The sequence below is a fragment of the Arvicola amphibius genome, chromosome 15, assembly GCF_903992535.2.
Source record: "Arvicola amphibius chromosome 15, mArvAmp1.2, whole genome shotgun sequence".
NCBI classification, from domain to species: domain Eukaryota; kingdom Metazoa; phylum Chordata; class Mammalia; order Rodentia; family Cricetidae; genus Arvicola; species Arvicola amphibius.
In genome coordinates, this window is record NC_052061.1 from 15,578,812 (window position 1) to 15,599,333 (window position 20,522).

At 51.3% G+C, this 20,522-nt stretch overlaps 1 protein-coding gene across 5 annotated transcripts; it reads right to left on the reverse strand.

The window, feature by feature from the left end:
• Nucleotides 1–78: 78 nt before the first annotated feature.
• Nucleotides 79–19,850, reverse strand: Adgre5 (adhesion G protein-coupled receptor E5). 5 transcript variants are annotated; one of them, XM_038312582.2, is made up of 20 exons: nucleotides 19,632–19,850; nucleotides 11,720–11,770; nucleotides 11,388–11,519; nucleotides 10,801–10,959; nucleotides 8,918–9,049; nucleotides 7,388–7,534; nucleotides 6,597–6,743; nucleotides 6,473–6,516; nucleotides 6,286–6,363; nucleotides 5,383–5,560; nucleotides 5,186–5,302; nucleotides 4,796–5,019; nucleotides 2,809–2,976; nucleotides 1,927–2,118; nucleotides 1,524–1,750; nucleotides 1,366–1,432; nucleotides 1,186–1,277; nucleotides 925–1,093; nucleotides 718–822; nucleotides 79–640 (listed from the first exon to the last, which is right to left on the reverse strand). In XM_038312582.2, exons 1-20 carry the CDS (start codon nucleotides 19,660–19,662, stop codon nucleotides 611–613), a joined length of 2,490 nt encoding a protein of 829 aa, XP_038168510.1. In that variant the 5' UTR covers nucleotides 19,663–19,850; the 3' UTR covers nucleotides 79–610. The 5 variants fall into 5 exon arrangements, with proteins under 5 accessions (XP_038168510.1, XP_038168509.1, XP_038168513.1 ...); XM_038312581.2 differs by having other exon boundaries at nucleotides 8,918–9,055; nucleotides 19,632–19,849; XM_038312585.2 differs by lacking the exon at nucleotides 7,388–7,534 and having other exon boundaries at nucleotides 8,918–9,055; nucleotides 19,632–19,849.
• Between the last annotated feature and the right edge of the window lie 672 nt (nucleotides 19,851–20,522).

Genomic DNA, 20,522 nt, shown 5'->3' on the forward strand with positions numbered 1-20,522 from the left:
CCGACCATCTTTCTTCTCTTGGTCAGCATTTCATGGACTTGAAGGCCAACCAAGCACCTCTACCAACAAGCATGCCACCTGTTTTGCATCAGGATATTTAATTTTATGTGTCAACATTGAGAGGTTTACAGGTTTAAAAACGTTACAAAACATAACCTTTTTAATAATGAGACCCTTCTGCCCTGGATGAGGGGCAGCTGGGCCTCTGTACCGTGAGCCTCGGCAGCAGGCAGGATCACTGATGGCTGACATGACATGAGTCTTAGCTTAAGGAAATTGAACCCAGCACCCTGGCCTCTTACAGGCCAAAGACAGTTGCAAAGAGCCCAGGTCAAGGGACCTGCACTCTGTCCCCAGGACTGCCTGCTTCATGTACCACAGCAGTGGGCGGCAGGTCTGTGCTGGCTGGCTTCTGTGTCTGTGGTAGACGGTAGCTGTGATGGGGCAAAGAAGCACCCAGAAGCAGGACCAGTGGCCCCGTTACCACTCGCTGCCAGGTGTACATCCCTTCTTTATCAGAAATGGGGCCAAAGCTGGGAAGATGGCGGCAACAGAAGGCAGGAGAGCTACAGCTTCGAGCATGTGCTGGTGACCTGACTGGAACTTGCCTTCACATCCCTGATTCTGAGGCCCTGAGAGACTGGAGAGGGAGAGCCCTTCAGGCTGAGCTCTCCTGCCTGTCCTCCCAGCTCCGCCCCACCAGGCCAGCCCCCTTACCCGTGTTTGACTCTGGCTGGTGCCAGTGCCCGCTGTGGAAGAGCTGAACTCCGAGTACTTGTTGCCGGCAAGCAAGCAGGCCCACTTGCGGTACTCTTCCCTCACCTGTGAGCCCAAGGCGCCAGGTTAGGGGCACAAGAGGAATCAGGCCTGGCCCTGTCTACCTCCACCCCAAGCTCTTCCCACAGCTGCTTCTGGTCTGCCTACCTTCTTGTTGAGCAGGCAAAGCATCAAGAAGAGGAAGAGGCCTTGTAGGCAGTTGAGCAGGGTGAAGATGTAGGACAGCCATCTGCTGTGGGGGTCGAAGAGGAACAGGCCAAAGACCCAGGTACTACCCAGCACGATGAGTTGAGCAATGGCTGTGATGGTCAGCACCCTGGGGGGGGGGGGGGAAGCAGCTGCAGCTAACAGTCTCTCCAACTCCCTCCTCAGCCTGGCTCTGCCAGCCTTCCCCGTTGCCCCTCTCACCTTGCCTTCCTTAATTTCTTCATGTTTGGGTTGATTTCAGAAAACTTCGCTGTGAGCTTCCAGACAGTGATGAGGAAAATGGCGGAGTTACACTGGGTAGGGAATATGGGTCAGGGTTAGGGGGCTGCAGGTAGTTAGGAGGCTTGCTGTTCAGGTCTCCAGTCCCCAGAGAGCACTTACAAAAATGATGAAGGCCAGGGGTCCCACAAAGCTCCAGAGAAAGCCATCCTTATAGTTTAACCAGCAGCTGGGGAGAAAACAGCACCCATCAGTGGTCCAGGCCGGCCGGCCGCCAGGCCCCAGCCCTCCACTCCAGCCTCACCTCGACAGAGACTTACTATGTTTGTTGTCCATAGCCGTCCAGTTTGGCAGCTGCTGAGATGGCCACGATGAGGAGGGGTACCCCATAGCCTATCAGGCAGCGCCACTGTATGCTCAGGCCTTGGCCCTGGAACACACGCACCACCAGGAAGTAGAGCTCCACGCCTTCCAGGGCCATCCAGCAGAAGGCCGCTAGGAAGAGGTAGTGCAGCAGCATCGCCACCAGGCGGCAGCGCGGGCTCACCTGTGCGTGCAAAGGTTGGGCTGTCAGCGGGGCAGGCCCAGTGGCCTCTAAAGCCCTGGCAGCTGGGCTCAATCAGCCTGATGGGGCGCCTTCCACACTGAGCCCCAGGACAGACTGGGCTACCCTACTCCTAGGTCTTCACTCCACGCTCTAGTGAGGTCAGGACAGGAACATACCTCACCCCCTTCGTTCTCGACGCCAACCAGGAAAATGAGAGAGCCCAGGAAAAGGCAGATGCACAGGTGCAGGTGCACCATGGTCCGGGAGCTCTGGATGGGCTTCACCAGCAGGAAGGTCAGGATACACAGCAGCAGGCAGACGAGGGAGAGTGACAGCCCCACCTTGGTGATCAGCTCCAGTCTTGGGTCCTGGGGGGGGCAGCTCAGGATGAGTGGAGTGGTGTTCCCGTACACGGGGCAGGGGTAGGGGTGGGCTGGGGGGGGGGACTCCTTTTTTCCCTACACACTTATTAACTTCTTAGCACCCATGAGAAGTCAGAGACTTCACACGCCTGTCTTGAACCATAGGGCCAACTCTGCCTGGCTAAAATAATTACAGCTGACCATGAGACTCAGGTTCTGGTCATGTTCAGAAAGCTATACTTTCTGGGATATTCTACACAGGGCATTTTTATTACATTTATCTATTTGTGTGTATGGCATGAAGCATCTGCCTGCCACTCACTGTATGTGTTATCTGAAGATGAAACTCAGGTTATTAGGGCTGAAGTGTGTAGGCATGTTTGTTGGCTTATTAGCCCGTCTCATCTGCACAAACTTGGATTTTTAGCAGTGTTTCATACTTGTTCAGGGACTCGGGTGGAGGCCTGCATCCGTCAGCTACTGGATCATGTTTGTGCAGGGACTCGGGTGGGGGCCTGCATCCGTCAGCTACTGGGTCACATTTGTGCAGGGATTCGGGTGGGGGCGTACATCCATTAGCTACTGGATCACATTTGTGCAGGGACTTGGGTGGGGGCCTGTACCCATCAGCTACTGGGTCACAGGACTCCAGGGGAGGAAGCCTGGATACCAGTGGTGTTGGGACTTGCCACTTACCTGCACGTGGTACTGGGCCATCAGGATGGCGAAGCTGCTCAGATGGTTGCACTGGCAGAAACCAGTGTCATTCATTGAGCAGCCGTCAGTGGCCCAGCGCCCACTCCCATCGTCACCAGTGTCCCAAAAGGCACATATCAGCTGTTCACGGGGCCGCTTTGACTCCACCTACAGGCAGACAGGCGATGAGGGTGTCTGAAGCACAGTTAGGGTCTGGGGTAAGCAGAGGACCTTGCTTTTGGTTGCATAATATGTCTACTCTGCGCAGAGAGCATGGGGAGCCAGCAATGGGACGACAGGACACCAGTCCCTGTTGTGAGCTGAAGCAAATCACAAGCAGTTAGCAGGTAATAAATGCCAAAGAAATTAAAAGAATCTGTGGGGAATGATTGCTTTCAGATTGTAATTTAAAAACAAAAACCAGGTTTATTGAATGTACTGCAAGGGAAGGATCCCCATGCTACCTCTCTCCATCCATCCATCCATCCATCCACCCACAAATTTAAGACAGTCTCATGCATTCCTGATTGCCCTCAAACTCACCATGTGGCTGAGGATGATGATGCTTTTATATTCCTGCTTCTACCTCTTGAGTGTTTGGATTACATTTTATGTAGTCATTTAATCTTTGAATCTAGGGCTTCATGCATGCTAGACAAATATTCTACCAACTGAGCTATATCCAGCCTAGACTAATTTTTTTTTAACTTTAAAAGTTAACATGTATGTAGCCAGATGTGACACACCTTTTTTTTTTACTCCAAGACAGGGTTTCTCTGTGTAGCCCTAGCTATACTAGAACTTGCTACGTAGATCAGGCTGGCTTCAAACTCAGAGATCTGCCTGCCTCCCGAGTGCTGGGAATGAGCCACCACTTCCACCTTTAATCCACTCACAGCAGACATCAGCAGACACAGGTGGGTGTTCTTCCAGAGGACCCAGGTTCAATTCCCAGGACCCACATGGTAGCTCAAACTGTCTTAATTCCAGTTCCAGGGAATCTGATGCCCTCTTATGGCCTCCGGGGGACCAGGCATACATGTGGCGCACAGATTCATTGGTGGGGTTGTCCTTGTGCTCCTGCATGCATACGGGAGGCAGAGCATGTCTTGGGAATTAGTTTTCTCCCAAGATGCAGGTCTTGGAGATGAGCTCAGGTCAAGAATTAAACTGAGGCATGGTGAAGCACCTCTGCCTGCTGAGCCATCTTGCTGGGCTTAGACTGTAGTGTTGTTTTGTTTTTTAACCTTTTTATGATACGGAGAGGATCAAGCCCAGACCTTACCATGACAGGCAAACATTCTTCCTTGAGTCAACTGCTAGCCTTGCCTGCCAGCTATTTATTAGCTTCATTCATTCATTCATTCATTCATTCATTCAGCAGTGAACCCAGGCCCTTCTGAATTCTAAGCAAGTCCGAGCCCAGGCTGGCCCAGGCTTTGAACCGTGACTCTCCTCCCTCCCTGCAGCTGGGAGTAAGACACCTATGCCACAAGACCACAGCAAATGCTTCGCTTATTTTCTGAGACAGGGTCTCTCTAGAGAGCTCTATCCTGTAACTCTCTCTCTAGACCAGACTGGCCTCGCTCAGAGACCCTCCAAAGTGCTAGAATTAAAGGTGTGTGTCACCACACCCATCTGTAATTTTAAAAGTTTTCTGTATTTTTTAGTGTTTTTTAAATTATATCTATTTTGTGTACACAAAAGAAAAGGAGTAGGACACTTTTGGTTTTTCTTTTCTTTTTGGGGTGTGTATATGTGTGTGTGTGGCCCTGGCTGTCCTGGGACTCACTCTGTAGACCGGGCTGACCTCGAACTCATAGATCCACCTGCCTCTGCCTCCTGAGTGCTGGTATTAAAGGCTAAATTGGTTTTTCTTTGGTTCTGTCCTTCTACCATGTGGGTCAAGAAGGGCCACTTTGACTTTGGGTAGGGAATGAGCAGCAGAGCATCCCCCTCCCCCCGCTCTTCCCATTTAAGGACTCACAGGAGAATAGGAGAATTTGAACGTGACGTTGGAGGTGAGCTTCCCAGTGTCCGTGTTGGTCAGGAAAATGGAGCTGACATTTGAGAGGAGCGTGAGAGACACACTCAGAACCGGGCTTTCATAGAGCTCCTCCAGCAGATCCCGACTCGGGCTCAGGTCCATGGAGGCATTGGCCAGCAGCTTCTGCACGTTTGGACTGGACAGGATGCCTGCCAAGGAGTAGCCTGGGGGCAGAGACACAGACTTGCCTCCTGTCCTCCCTCCACTGCCATCCTCCCAGTGAGGACATCCACCTCAGTCTAAGGTCCTCCTGATGAGCTGCTGTCTGCCTGTCCCACATCCCAGACCTCACCCTGGCTTCCCTGGAAGGTTCTCTCCCTCGACCCCTACCATTTTCTGAGCTTTCAGCTCCAGCTGTCAAAGCCCAGTCCAGTTTCATCCAAGCTTGGCTGTGGTACACTGTGGTGACATCTTTGTTGTCTTGTTCCTTGATCATCAGGGACAGTTCTGAAAAGACAGTGACAGTGGGTGACTGGGGAAACCGAGGACAGGATGGTACCCGGGGGTGGGACCAGAAGAAGCCTTACCAGTGTTTGACGGGGATGTGTAGGTGAAGGGGCCCTTGGGTAAGAACTGGGCCAACATTCGAAGGCTTTGTTCCATATACTTGAGCAACTGGGTGGCCACTAGGTGGCGGTCAGTGGCGTTTAGAGTATCTATATCCGTGGGGGCTTCCAGCAGCTTGTCCATGGCCTCAATGAGTTTCTGGAGGTGGCGAGTGACAAGAGTTGTGGAGGTTTGAACCACAGGAACTGAATAAAGGGACCCGGACCACCCTTCCCATCAGCAGACACTGAAAAGCCGCATGGGTTGCTTGGGGAACCAGCGGCAGGGATACATTAAGATTTACACAGTAGCCAGAAACCAAAGAGATGAGGTTTATGAGCCTATGCATGTCACAACAGCACGCACACACCAGCAGGCATGACTGCCAAGGCTCCGCTGAGTCATGCCCCCAGCCCCTCACTGGGGTAGTCCAGGCTGGTCTACCACTGAGTCACACCCCCAGCCCTATAACCTTGAGCTATTGATCTTCCTGCCTCTACCTTCTGGGGTGGAGGCCTGTCACTGACCACCACAGCTTGTTTGTTCACGGCTAGAAGTTAAGTAAACCCAGGGTGTTTTGCATGCTGGGCAAGCATTCTACCAACTGCTACCCCAGCCCTGTTCCGTTGTTTTTTTCACAGGGTCTTTCTGCATAGCTCAGGAATCTGAGATCCTTCCCCAGGCTCCAAGCAGCATAGTGTACCACACTCTGCTTAACTCCACTCTTAACTGCTCCAGTCGTTGCCGTTTCGACAGCCTTTGTGTCGTAACACAAACACACACACACACACACACACACACACACACACACACACACACACGGCTGCACGTCAGGGACACTGGTTTTCCCCTACTGCGCTGGGGTCCCCAGACCTCTCCCTTACCTGGATGGTGTAGCTGGCTATAGCTGGATCAAAGTCCCTGAGCAGATTCTGGACTTCAACAGAAAAGCGAGAGAGACTCTGGGAAAGGAAACAAAACAGTGGGTCACAGGTGGGCAGCAGCACAGCTGAAGGGGATGGACAGACTGTGTGAAGGGATCCAACCTCTTGGTCCCCACTGGCTACTCACCCGGCTCTGGGCTGTGGGCAGCAGTGTCCAGGCAGGGAAGGGTTCTGTAGGGACAGAACTGTGGCTCAGTAATCTCAGAGTGCATGGGCAGGGCATGGAGGTGCTGGGTGGCTAGGGCAAGTACCTTGGCACTTGGTGCTCTTTGGGTCACTGGGCAACCTAGAGATTAGCTTCCAACCTGGGCGGCAGCGGCACTTGTAGGAGCCTTGGGTGTTATCGCAGGTGGTGGAGTTGTGGCACTGATGCTGCCCAGTGCTGCACTCATCGATATCTGGGGACACAAAACAGGGGTTAGGTCCTTTCTGTATGGTCCCAGTCTCTTCCTTAGTACATCCATAGTGCCTGGCTTGAAAGTACTGGTCCCTGGTGGCCTCAGTGAGTGGTACATGACAGGTTAGGAATGTGGAGAGGTCTAAGGCGAATGTACACGGGAAAACAGGACTATGGACTTCATCTGGGGTCCTCTGGGGATACCTCTCAGTGTCTCACCTCCCTTCCTGGGCCCCTCAGCTTTTTACATTCAACCTCAGGAGATTAAGGCCTGACCCCACAGAGCCTCCTTTCATTCCTTAAGTAAACACGAGGACTGCAGAGATGACTCAGTTAACCTTCAGGTTCAGCATCCACACCGGGTGGCTTACAAGCAGCTCTAACTCCAGTTCCAGGAGAGCTGACGCCTCCTCCGACTTCCCTGGGCACCTGCATCCATGTGGTGCATATATATATATATATATATATATATATATATATATATATATATATATATATTTTAAGCAGGGTCATTGGCCCGGAACTCACAAGGGTAAGCCTGCTTCTGCCTGCCTTCCGAGTGGTGGGATAAAAGGTGTGTTTTGCCACACCTGGCTAAATAAATCTTAAACAAGACTGCGGGTCCTTAAAAGGTGGCATCCGGACCTTCACACACTGTGTTGATTGGGCCATTGGGGGATCCAAGAACAGGTTTCCAGCCGTGACGACAGTTGCAAGAATAGTTGCCCAACTTGTTGATGCAATGGGTAGATGGGTGGCAGCGGTTTTGCCCGGAAGTGCATTCATTTACATCTGAGAACAGAAGCAAAGGGTCATCCTGGCCCCCGCTCATACCTCCATGCATTGTGCCTGCTTTCCATCTTCTCACTGCCTCAAACTCAGCTGCATGTGACCTCTGCAGGACAGGCCCCGCAAGGATCAGGGGACTCCGTTTATAGGAGGTAAAACCAGGAAGCAGATTGGGTCATGGGGCTGGACTTCATGACCCAGGCCTCTTGTTGCTTTCTGACCCTTCTCGGAACAGGATGTGATACTGTTCTCACTAATGAGAAAGAGCCAAGCTCTGGGGGTTCCAGAGCTTCTGGGCTGAGAACACCCTGGGGCCTCCCTACCCTGTCGGAACATGTTGCTGGGAGCTGTATCCTCAGTGGGGTCTTCATAGTTCTGGGAGCTCCCGAGACCCAGCAGAACTTCTCCCTCTTCAGGCTACAGCCCCGCCTCTTCCTCCCAGCTCCTGTCTGGTCTTGCAGATGCTTCTGGGGGTACACCTGTGCATACCTTTGGGGCCTCAGCCTGGGCTTGAGGTCAGGTGACATCTGCGTGCGTAGCCGCCCTGGGTGTTCCTACAGACTCTGGGGTTCTGACCCTCATCTACCTCATGAGAAGAAGCGGGGGGAGAGGAGGTGTTGTGTGCTTGAAGTTGAAGCCTCAGGCTCAGGGTTGGCTAGGGTCATGACACAGAAGCATCTGGAATATTCCAATCTCCTTCTGTGGGCACACCCCCTTCTAACTCATATGAAGGTATCATATGATGCCTTCTGTTCTGTGCAGCGGAGAAGGAGTGAGCCTTGCTCCCAAGCCACACCCCCTTTATATAGAAGCCCAGTAGAATGGGCAGGGCAAGAAGGAATAACACTGGCCAGGGAGCCACACAGTGGGAGCCAGCCTGTATGGTGAGCAGTGACCAGCTGGTACACAACCAGCCAGGCATCACTTGGCTGGAGTTAGGGAAGTAAGAACATGTATTCTACTAATGCCAACCCTTCAATATCACAGTGTCCAGAAAGGGAGCTGTGTCCATGGAAGTAGGAGTGACAGGCATTTCTGTCCTCTCTCCTGTCCGGGTCACAGACCTGTGGGGATGCACTGAGTGTAGCCCTGCCTCCTTGTCCTGAATTGCCTTGCCTGGCAGTAGCAGATTGACATCTTCAGGTGAGGGTGGGTTCTGGGTCAGTGGTTATGGTCTTCCATAGCACCTTCTTTTGCACGGTGCTTGCCTTCAACTCTGAATGTGTTGGGGGTTGATGTCACCCTGCCCAATCTGGTCATACCATTCTATGCTGTCTTCAAGGAACCAGGATTGCTGGGGATAGAACGGTGATTGGGAAGAGCAATGGACGAGGCTGACCATAGTGCTGTCTTCCAGCAGGAGCAACGGCAGGGAATGTGGCCTACCCTTGGGTGTCTTTTCTCCTGGGCCTCCAGGCTGTGTCCGTGGGTGTACTGTAGCTGGCTGCTTAGGGAGACTTCCAGGCTCAGCAGTAACTGTGTGGATCCCGGAGGGCGCAGGTGTCACCCCAGTGTCCACTGATGCTGGGAAGAGGACAGACACTGCAGCGGAACGTGCTTGTGATAGAGGCTTATGCAAATGAGATGCAGATGAGCAGAGACGTGTCGGCTTATGCAAATGAAATGTAGATGGGCAGAAGGGTGGTGGCGTATGCAAATGAGATGCAGATGAGCGGAAGGAACTTCTGAACTTCCTGAACCAAGTAGTAAAGAAGCCGCAGAGGATGTGACCCCAGAGCTCCTGCCAGCCTTTGAGTGTGATCCAGGTGGGCGTGTCCTCTAAGCAGTTCAGGCTGGAGTCTGGAGTGCTAATCGATGGCTAAGCCAGGGCCTTAGGCACTGAATGGTCCTGCTCTGAGCTGGGTGCTATTTGTCACCTTGAGGTCCATGGAGACACTGTGTCACTCATGTATTGACATAGTTTTCTGAAAATCAGTCTCTCTCTTTGTGTGTGTGAGAGTCTTTCTCTTTGAGACAGAGTCTCGTTATTTAACCCTGGCTGTCCTGGAACTTGCTCTGTAGACGAGGCTGGCCTTGAACTCACAGAGATCCTCCTGCCTCTGCCTCCTGAGTGCTGGGATTAAAGGCTTGTACCTCATACCTGGCTTTGAAACTATCTCTTGCATTCAGAGGATGAACTTTTTCCAAATTGTACCATCAAGTTAATCACCTGCCTTGAAATCCCCTGAGTGTGCACTTAACGCTGCTGTGCTGCTGTGTGCAGCCTGTCGAAGTTTAACCTGCGGTTCAGAGAACAATGCGTCCAACCTTTCTGTGCCTTGGATTGACGGGGTAATCAGCTTCACAGCCTAATCTAATGCACAGCTTTGATCTCACGCTCTGTGCTCTCCCATGCTCCTGACCCAGAATAATGTATCTGTGTGCCTTTGTGTGTGTGAGTGTGTTGTGGTAATCATTTGCTGAAAACAACCAGTAAGTTGGAAACAACTTTATATAACAAATATCCACCATAAATTCTGTAAACAACAGGTGGATATAGGTTGGTAATGTCTGTTTGCCATCATATTTACTGTTCTGGGTAAATAAAGTCATTTTTCCCTTATAAAATTCTGTTAAAGATTTCTGTAGTGAATCCCTCATTCCTCTCCCATGCTGCATTTTCTTTTTTTAAAAAAATATTTATTTATTATGTATACAATATTCTGTCTGTGTGTGTGCCTACAGGCCAGAAAAGGGCACCAAACCTCACTACAGATGGTTGTGAGCCACCATGTAGTTGCTGGGAATTGAACTCAGGACCTTTGGAAGAGCAGGCAATGCTCTTAACCACTGAGCCATCTCTCCAGCCCCCATGCTGCATTTTCTGTACTGCTTAGGAAATACAGAGCGAAGCCACGGGGAAAAAAGGGTTCAGAATTCTTTTTGTTGTTTGTTTTGTTTTTGTTTCCAAGACAGGGTTTCTCTGTGTAGCCCTGGCTGTCCTGGAACTCCCTCTGTAGACCAGGCTGGCCTTAAACTGACAGAGATCTCTTTGACTCACATTCTAGCCTCAAACTCCAGAGTGCTGGATCATAGATGTGCACCACAATACCCGACTAAACAGGGCTTTCAGGGCCACACTCGGCTATCAGGATGAGGCCTGAGCAGGGGGTCCCCTTCTCCCTGCCTCTCTATGCTTGTGGATGTGACACATGACCCAGAGCAAACCACAGAGGCGGAACCAACATCAGGACCCTGCCCTGTGGCTGCTGTGGTAATTAATGCTGATGACCTTGAAGCTGACATGGGTGACGCTGGCGGGCTCTTACCTTCACATGTGTTCTCACTCTTGTTAGCAAACGATGTCTTCCCAGAACGGAGCTTATACCCCAGGTTGCATGTGCAGTAATAGCTCCCCTCTGAGTTCTTACACGTGGCGAACGAGCCACAGATCGTTGACATACCAGGTTGTAAACATTCGTTGACATCTACAACACAACAAGCGGTCAGGGTCACCTCCCAAATTGTAAAGTTCTTTTATGGAGGGTCTCCCACCCCTCCTGACTACAGCATGGAGCAGTGACAGCCAGCATCGCTGAGGGGAATTACGCCCTGTGCTATAGTTTGAGCTAGCTATTCCTGAAGGCTGCAACTGTCAGCTCTGCTCCTCTCAGTCCTCTGGATGGACAATACCAATGTGGGGGTGGAATGGCAGACAAGCCTCCCCCTCCCCACTCCTAAAGCCAAGTTCAGGCACCGATCCCCAGAACCCAGTCCCCCTCTCTCAGGAAACCCTAATTGTTAGCTTCTTGCCTCCCTATCTTGCTGTCTTTTTTCTGTATTTGACGCAGCTGAGACCCCTAGCCCCAGACCACACCTTGTCATCTCTCCATGTGCCCACCCCAAGCCTCTGTACCTTCACAGGTCTCTATGAGTCTCGTGATGAGCCCGTGACTATTTGTGCCACTTGAGGTGAAGCCTTCCTTGCATTGACAGCTTCTCTTATCAACACAAACTGAGTTCTTAGGGCACGGCCAGCGGGGACAGCCTGTGGGGGGCAGGTACTTTGGTAAGAGAGTAAAGGAGGCCCAGTAGAGGGGAAGTGCCACCCGGAACAGAATCTTGGAAAGTTGTGAGGATTGGCCCCAAGCTTCCCCAGCGGCTGTCCATCTGCTCCTGGGGCTCTGTGGTCGGCTGGGATTCCCTCCCCAGCTCTGGCCTTGGAGCCCTAGTGTCCAATGGCCTTACCTCCAGTCTTCTGGGTTTGGGCTCCTGACAGGCTCAGTGGGATGCACATCACTGCAACAAAGCAAAAGATGGTCAGCCGGAACCCAGAGCGGGGACAGGCGGCCAAAGCTGTGTGTCTGTGGGAGTGGGTGCGGACCCTGCCTGGGCTAAGATTCTGTAGTTGTACTATTTTGTACTCAAAATAGACCCAGCAGGCAAGGATAATGACACTTGCTTATAATTCAGTCACTCAGGATGTTGAGGAAGGAGAATTAGGAGCTCAAGGCCAACCCTGGGCTACATACTGAGATTCCCATCTCAAAAAAAAAAAAAAAAAATCAACCAGGGTTGGGGAGATGGCTCAGCAGTTAAGAGCACTGACTGTTTTTCCAGAGGTCATGAGTTCAATTCCCAGCACCCACATGGCAGCTCACAACTGTCTTTAATGGAATCTGATGCCCTCTTCTGGTGTGCAGACATACATGCAGGCAGAAGATGCATATACACAGAATACATAAATAGATCTTTTAAAAACATTAAACAAACAAGCAAACAACAACAATTTTCACAAAGTAGAGCATGGGACGCATGCTGTAATCCCAATATTTGGGAAGCGGTTAAATTACAAGAGGATCAGAAGTTTGAGGTTATCCTTGGCTACATAGCAAGGTTAAGACCAATATAGCCTACAAGAGTCCTGTCTCTAAAACAACAAACAAAGCAAAAAACAAAACCAACAAAGAAAACAGAAAGCCAGACAAGAGTTTCCAGATGCAAGTTTTAAACTAGCCTACGTCACATAGTGAGAATCTGCCTCAAAAACAAAGCACAGAGAGGAAAAACTACAAAACCCAGGTGTTGCTTCCTGTGGCTCAGACACCTACAGCCAGGGGATTGGCACCCACAGTGGCCCATCCAGGGCCTGAGCACCAGACAGCCTGTGTACAGGTGGCTGAGCTCTAGGCTCTCCAGGCCTGTGGGGTGGAGAAAGGAAGCCACAGGAAGCTTTTGCATGATGGATGACAGCTTCATTACTCTCTCACCCGGTTTCCCTTTCTGTGGCAATGGAGGTGATGATGGCAACAAACCCTACTACGTGCCTAGGGATTAACACTTTCTTTTAAGACATAGTCTCTCTGTGTAGATGGAGTGGCGGGCTGTGTCCCGCCATCCGGCTAGTTTTACCCAAAATAATTACATGGAAACTGTATTCTTTTAAACATTGTCTGGCCCATTAGTTTTAGCCTCTCATTGGTTAATTAACCCATATTTAGTAATCCGTGTAGCACCAAGAGGTGGTCGCTTACCAGGAGAGATCTTAACCTGTGTTCATCTCAGAGAGGGGAGGCATGGCAACCATTTATGGCGACTGCCTGAAGCATCGTCTCCCCATTGCCTTTTATCCAGCATTTTGTTCTGTTTATTTTGTCTACCTAATTTTCTGTCCTATTAAAAGGCCGAGGCAGTTTCTTTATTAACCAAAAAAATTAACACATAAATACTCCTCCATCATCTCTGGGGCTGGAGAGATGGCTCAGCTGTTAAGATCATTGCCTGCTCTTAACAAAGGTCCTGAGTTCAATTCCCAGCAACTACATGGTGGCTCACAACCATCTGTAATGAGGTCTGATGCCCTCTTCTGGCCTGCAGGAATACATGTAGACAAAATATTGTATACATAAAAAAAAGGCATAGTCTCTCTATATAGCTCTGAAACTCACTACGTAGACCAGGCTAGCTTCGAACTCACAGAAATCTGCCTGCCTCTGTCTCTCGAGTGTTGGGATTAAAGGTGTGCACCACCACTGCCTGGCTAAACACTGTCTTTTACACTTAAATCTTTGTCTTAGTTTGGACTCTATGCTGTGATAAACACCATGATCAAAAGCAAGCTGGGCAGGAAAGGGTTTATCTGCTTACAGGTTACAGTCTATTTTCAGGGAAGTCAAAGCAGGAGACAGAAACCAGGGACTGAAGCAGAGACCATGTGAATATGTGTTACTATGACTGGGTTAATAAAGAAGCTGACTGGCCAGTGGGTGGGCAGATAGAGGTTAGGTGGGACTTGCAGAAAAAAAAAGAGCTTGAAGAAGAGGAGGAAGACTCGGGAGTCGAGAGAGCCAGACACAGAGGAAGTAGGACATGTAGAAAATGAGGCAACAAGCCATGAACCACGTCGTAGAATTTAGATAAGAAATATGGGTTAAGTTGCAAGAGCTAATTAGTAATAAGCCTGAGCTATAGGCCAAGCATTTATAATTAATATTAAGTCTCTGTGTGGTTAATGGGGGAATTGGCTGACTAGATAGAATTGACTAGCGGGACAGAAAAGTTTATCTACAGAGGAAGGCTACTCACTGGCTTGATCAGCCTGCTATTTTATATAGCCCAGGTTGTGTGTATGTGTGTGTCTGTGTCTATGTGTTTATCACGGCACAGAAACCAAACTAAGATAAAGAGTAACTGTGAAAGACAATATTAAACTAGGGCTGTGGCGCATACCTTTAATCCCAGCACTTGGGAGGCAAAGCAGGCGGATCTCTGAGTTCGAGGCCAGCCTGGTCTACAGAGTGAGTTCCAGGACACTCAGTGCTGTACAGAGAGATTATGTCTCAAAGAAAGGGGGGGGGGGGCACTGGCCCCTCCCACATCAATCATTAATCAAGAAAATACTCCACAAACTTGACTAACAGGTCAACTTGTGGCCTTTTCTCAACTGAGGGTCCCTCGTCTCAAATGACTCTGCAGCTTGTGTCAAGTTAACAAAAAACTAAGCAGTGCATTTACAACATCCTGTGTGGAAGCTGTTTCTCTTTTCACTACATGGAGCCCTGGATTAAATTTAGGTCACTGGGTTTACATACAGCAGCCACCTTTATGGACTAAGTTATCTTGGCCACTTCAGGTTTGTTTGAAGTAGGATGACCTTGAACTCCTGACCCTCCAACCTCCACCCTGTTGGAGCGACCACGTTTTACATTGTTTTCCCTCATGAGCCCCAGGCCTTTGCATGCTAGGCAGTTGCTCTAACCACTGAGCCTTGTTCCCAATACCCCCCCCCCCCCCCCCCGCTTTTTACTTTACTTCTAAATTGTACAGGCTGGGCTTGAACTTGAAGTTCTCCTACCTCAGTGACCTAAGGAGCTGAGACGGGCCTGTGCTACCAGGCCAGACCCTTGTCATTCTTTTTGTTTGTTTCTTGAGACAGGGTTTCTCTGTAGAGCTTTGGAGCCTGTCCTGGAACTTGCTTTTTAGACCAGGCCAACCTCGAACTCACAGAGATCCACCTGCCTCTGCCTCCCAAGTGCTGGGATTAAAGGTGTGCGCCACCACGGCCCGATGACCCTTTAGGGAAGAATGACGACTCGGACTGTGTTTCCCAGGTCCCACCCAAGCTCTGTCACTCCAGCACCACCCACACCTACCCGCTGTCAACCGCAGGGTAACAAGTCAGAGAGGCCCTCCTCACACACAGGAAGTGGCTGCGGTGGAGGGCGGGTGGCTGCGGAACACAGCCTTGCTACCTCGCTGTAGCTGGCAGGCATCCCGCCAGGCAGGACAGGAAGCCATAGGTAGCCGCAGTCACTAGAGACAGACATCCAAGAAAGCAGAGGCAGAGAGAAAAGAAATGATGGGGAAGGAAGAGAGAAGCAGGGAGAGAAGGGGAAGCAGGGCATGAGGGCAAGAAGTGTGTGACCCACTGACTTGAGGCTGAGGCAGGAAGCTCTTAAGTTTACACAAAATTCAAGTGCAAATCCGTGGGAATCTGACTGAAACAAGGCCCTGGGTTTCATCTCCAAGGCCAAAAATCGAAAGGGGGTGGTGGAGGAGGAAGAAGAGGAGAGAGAGCTCAAACAAAGGCACAACCCGACTTCTGAGTCAATAGCTGGGATCCACATGGTGGAAGGAGAGAACTGATCTGTATGTGTGTCATGCCATGAGAGCGCGTGCGCACACACACACACACACACACACACACACACACACACATCCACCCCACAAAAAAATAAAACGAAAAATTTAAAAAAAGAATTGGGCCAGGCCGTGGTGGCGCACGCCTCTAATCCCAGCACTTGGGAGACAAAGGCAGGCAGATCTCTGTGAGTTTGAGGCCAGCCTGGTCTACAAAGCAAGTTCCAGGGCTACACTGAAAAACCCTGTCTCAAAACACAATAACAAAACAAAACAAAAGAACTGGCAGCAGGAGAGATGGCTCCGCAGATAAGAACGCTGAGCGCTGGCTGCTGTTCCAGGGGACCCAGGGTTCCATTTCCAGTGCCCACTTGGTGGCTCACAACGGTCAGTAACTCCAGTTCTAGGGATTTCGGTGCCCTCTTCTGATCTCCAGACCTACTAGGCGTTCACATGGTGCATTCACACATAGGCAAGCAAAACCACCATGCACGCAAGCTAAGTAAATCTAAAAGGAGAAAGCCTGGCAACCCGTGCAGTGGTACAGCACCGTGACGGTGGAGGATGCAAAGCCAGAAGACCGAAGTCTCCTCCTGGGCTACAGACCATAGGCACGAGAGCCTGTCTCAAAATAGAAGTCAAGAGAAAGAATGGGGTGTAGCATGTGTGAAGATGCGGCCCTAGCAGGTGTGAAGCCCAGTTTCCCTCTCAGTACAGGAGGAAGGGGGGGGCATGCAGACAGAAAGTGGGAGGAGGGGTGTCTGAGAAGCAGGGGACATGGGGAGAGCCTAGGGGACAGAGTTGTTCCCACAGCATCAAGAAAAGAATTCTAACAGGAATCCTAGAGCGAGCCCTAGGGTGAAGGGTTGGTTGGTAGGGGGAGATGAAGTGAGTCACTTCCTGGATGATTCACCCACCACTGGGCTGGCTGCATGCCAGGTTCTTGGTGGGGGGGTGGTCCTGGGGTCAGTCACTATGGGCAGGGTTGGTGGAAGGGTCGGGGACAGTGTCTCTAAGAGGGTCTCAGTCTTTGTCTGACTGGGTTCCCACCAGGCCAATAGAGGGCCAGAGGCTCCGGGTGAAACTCACCCCCTTAAAGCTGGGGTGATCCTGAGGCTGGACCACCCCAGCCTGGCGACTGTCAGCCTCCAGTTAGAATTCTTCCTTTTCTGGGGCCACAATGTTGGATTTCTCCCCCTCTCACCCCCATCAGAACCCAGTTCCTCTTTGTGTGACAGCCCACCAAACGACCTTCCCTCCAGGATGGGCCCTGGGGCAACTTCACAGTTTCTAAAGTCTAGTGCCAGTACTTGTCTCTCTGTGTGTGACCAGTCCTGGTGCCTTCCACCTTGAATTTGGAGGCAGGGTCTCACAGAACCTGTGTTCATCATGCAGGCTAGGCTGGGCAGCCAGCGAGCCACAGGGATCTGCCACAACACTGAGATTACAAGTGAGTCACCATATCCAGCCCCCTTTCCATGGGTCATTCACTGACAGAGCCCTCTTCCCAGCCCTCAAGTAACCTTTTGTATGTGTATGGATGTTTTGTCTGCGCGTGTGTTGCCTCGTGCCTAGGGAGGTCAAAAGATAGCATTGTATCTTCTGGAACTGGAGTTAAAGGTGGTTGTTAGCCACCGTGTGGTTGCAGGGAACTGAAACCCCTGTTTCTGGAAGAACAGCAAGTGTTCTTAACCACTGAGCCAAGTCTCCATTGCCTTAAGTAACTCCTTTAAGACTCAAACCATGCAAGACCAGCCTGGTCTACAAGAGCTGGTTCCAGGACAGGCTCTAAAGCTACAGAGAAACCCTGTCTTGAAAAACCAGAAAAAGAAAAAAGAGTCAAAGCATGGTGGAGTGGGTGTGGTGGTGCCCACTAGTGAGGCGGCAGGTGGAACTCTGCTGGGGCCAGCCTGCTCTACCTGGGGAGCTCCAGGTCCCCAGGCTACATAGCAAGACCCTGTCTCATCAATAACCACAACACAAAACAGAAGTAGGGGAGTTATTCTAATTTCGAAACCAGTCCAGGATACATAGCTACAGTGCCAAACTCTGCCTCAAAAACAAAACAAATCAAATCAAAATCAAAATGAAGTCAGGCCTGGTTGCACAAGTCCTCAGAAGGGGAAACAGGAGGATGAGAAGTTCAAGGTCATCCTTAACTACCCTGAAATTTTATCTCCTAAGAAACCCGGAGAAGACTCAGGGCAGCATCAGGAGGCAGGGGCTGGGGTCACGTCCAATCTCCACCAAGACAAAGTGAGGTTTGGAGCTTGGAAAAAGATTAGTGGGTAAGCAGGCTGGAAGGTGAAGGGAGGCTGGAGTAGTCACCCAGGCAGGGTGGGATCCTCATCCCCACACCCTGAGCTGGGCTCTACTCCACTACCCTGAAGACACTGGCCAGGCTGCCCACATCTGGAGGCTTGGAAGTTAACCAAACAGGAGCACAGCTGCTCTTTTCTGCTCCCAGACACATCTGGTTCAAATTCCCAGACTCAAAATGGGAAGCCAGGAGTGGGGGTAGGAAGGCAGGAGTGGTTCAAATTCCCAGGCTCAAAATGGAAAAGCCTTTGTGCTTGGTGCGGGAGATCCCCCAGCATCTCACTCAGAAAATAATTATCACAATGATAAAACAGTACCCACTTAATTCTCTCTCCCACCCCCTTTGTGTGTGTGTGTATGTGTGTGTGTGTGTGTGTGTGTGTGTGTCCCCACGCGTTCTGGAACTTGTCATGTAGACCAGACTGACCTCCAGCTCACAAGATCTGCCTGTCTCCTTTAGTGCTAGGATTAAAGACACCAGCTAGGCTGGTTGGTTGGTTTTGGTTTTGGTTTTTGGGGTAAGGTCTCACTGTGGCCTCAAACTCAATACGCAGCAGAGAATGACCTTGAACTTCGAATCCTCCTGGCTCCACTACCAGAGTACTGTGCTGGCAGACATGGACACCACACCCATGTGTTCAGTTAATTCAAACTGTCAACCAGAAAGTTTCTGGACAAACTCTTGGCCCTTGAAACAGCACGGTAAAATGCAGCTCGTCTTGTTCCATTTCACAGAGGAGGAAGGTGAAGCCCAAGGTCACTGTGACCCAGCCCAGTGATGACAGGCAGGCCTGCCTCAGCAGCTGTCTGTCACCAACTGTGCCCCACGGGGACTCTAGTTCCTGGTTCCAGAGCCCACAGGCCCCTGCGCTGCCTGACACTTGCCACCTGTTGCTGGCACGCAGGCCAGTCATTGTGGTTGGGGTAACCCCAGCTTGCACCTCAATTACATTTCTTCATTGTTTGTTATCGAGTTACTTAGGTAACTTAGCAGTCGGATAGCAGTTGGAGGAACCCAGGGTGGGGCGGGAAAGTCCAAGTTCAAACTCAGCCTGACACGATCCCTTCAGCCAGCTGCTCAGTCTGAGGCAGGTCCCAAGGAGCATCTCTGCCGGGGGTTCCCACTCTCTGGGGTCATTCTCACACTGGCATGTGTTCCACATAAGAGCGCCTGTACAGGCGACCAACCAGTGGAGTTTACTTTATCCTGTATTTTTTTTTTCTTAATTTTATTACTGTTTGTGAACTGCATGCATGCCTGGTGCTTGTGGAAGCCAGAAAAGGGTGTTGGGTCCCCTGGAGTTACAGACGCTTGAGAGCTACCATGTAGGTGCTGGAAACCAACCAGGTCCTTTCTTAATGCTCTTAACCTCTGTGCCATCTCTCCAGCCCGCAGCCTGCATTTTTTTTTCTTTTGTTCTTTTGAGACAGGGTCTTGCTGTATAGCCCAGGCAGACCTGGAACTGGTGACCCTCCTGCCTCAGCCTCTCTAACGCCTTGTGTCACCACGCCGGCTTTGCCACTCCCTTTATATGTCCCAGTGCCTCAGTTTCCCCTCTTAGCCTTCAAATTGGCAGCAGTAGAGCCCAGCACCCCTGGGAGCCTTCTGGGGCGCACAGGTGAGTGGACTTTGACTGTCTCTGCCCCGCCTGGTCACGTCCCGCGAGCCTCCTCCCGGCCCCGCGCAACCCCGAGGACTCACGGAGCAGGAGGCGGCGGTGGGCGCCTCTCATGGTGGCGCGGAACGGACGGCGTCTGGGCTGGCTGAGGGTGGTGGCGGCCGCTTGGGCTGGGCCTTTATGCACCGGGCGTGGGCAGGGCCCTCCCCGGAACTGTCCTCCCCGCTGGAAAGTAACAGGAAAGTGCCGGGGAAACAGCCCCAGGGCGCGGCGCGCGCCCGCGCCTGGAACAAACGCGACCCATCGCGCGCGCGCCCCGGACACCCGCCCCTCGGACAGGCGGCCGGCCGCAGAGCTGGGCGGCGCCGACGAGGTGTCCCGGGACAGTCACTGCGAAAAGAACTGGGTGGAGCTCCCACCGGAGCGACGCCCCGGGCTCCTGAGCGACCCCCATTCCCAATAGTAGGACTTTACCCCCACCCCTCTTCTTTTCCAGGAGGGAAACCGAGGCTCATAGAAGCCAGAGGCCAAATAAGAATCAGAGGAGGGCAGAGGACCCTTCTGGAATGCCAGGCGGGGAAGGAGAAATGTCAGGGATTGGAGATGTGACTCAGTGTGTGTAGTGCTTGCTTAACAGGCTCGAGGCCCTGTCTAGTTACAGTGTCACCTAAATGGGCGCGGACCTGTAACCCTAGCCCTAATTAGGCGTTCAAAGTCATCTCTCGTGTTGCTGTTTTGTCGCAGTTGAAGCCTACCAGGACTTTGCCTCACAAAGAAAAAAGGGGTGTGGAAGGTTGTGCCCTCCTATTATAATCCCTGCATTCTGGAAAGCAGCGGCTAAACCCGAGGCCGTCCTTGACCTCATAAAAGTTCCAGGCCAGCCAGAGATATGTAGATAGGTTCTCTATCTCAAATAAAATAAAATAAAATAAAATAAAAATGGAGGAGTACCACCACGACATCTCAGTGGGTAA

Excerpts from the sequence above, each read along its gene's own strand:
- Adgre5 (XM_038312581.2), bottom strand. The coding sequence starts at position 19,662 with ATGAGAGGCGCCCACCGCCGCCTCCTGCTCC. Across the intron at positions 6,517-6,596 it reads AAAGAGCACCAAGTGCCAAG|AACCCTTCCCTGCCTGGACA; the intron begins GTACTTGCCCTA and ends CTGTCCCTACAG. Across the intron at positions 5,303-5,382 it reads CACATCCCCGTCAAACACTG|AACTGTCCCTGATGATCAAG; the intron begins GTAAGGCTTCTT and ends CTGTCTTTTCAG.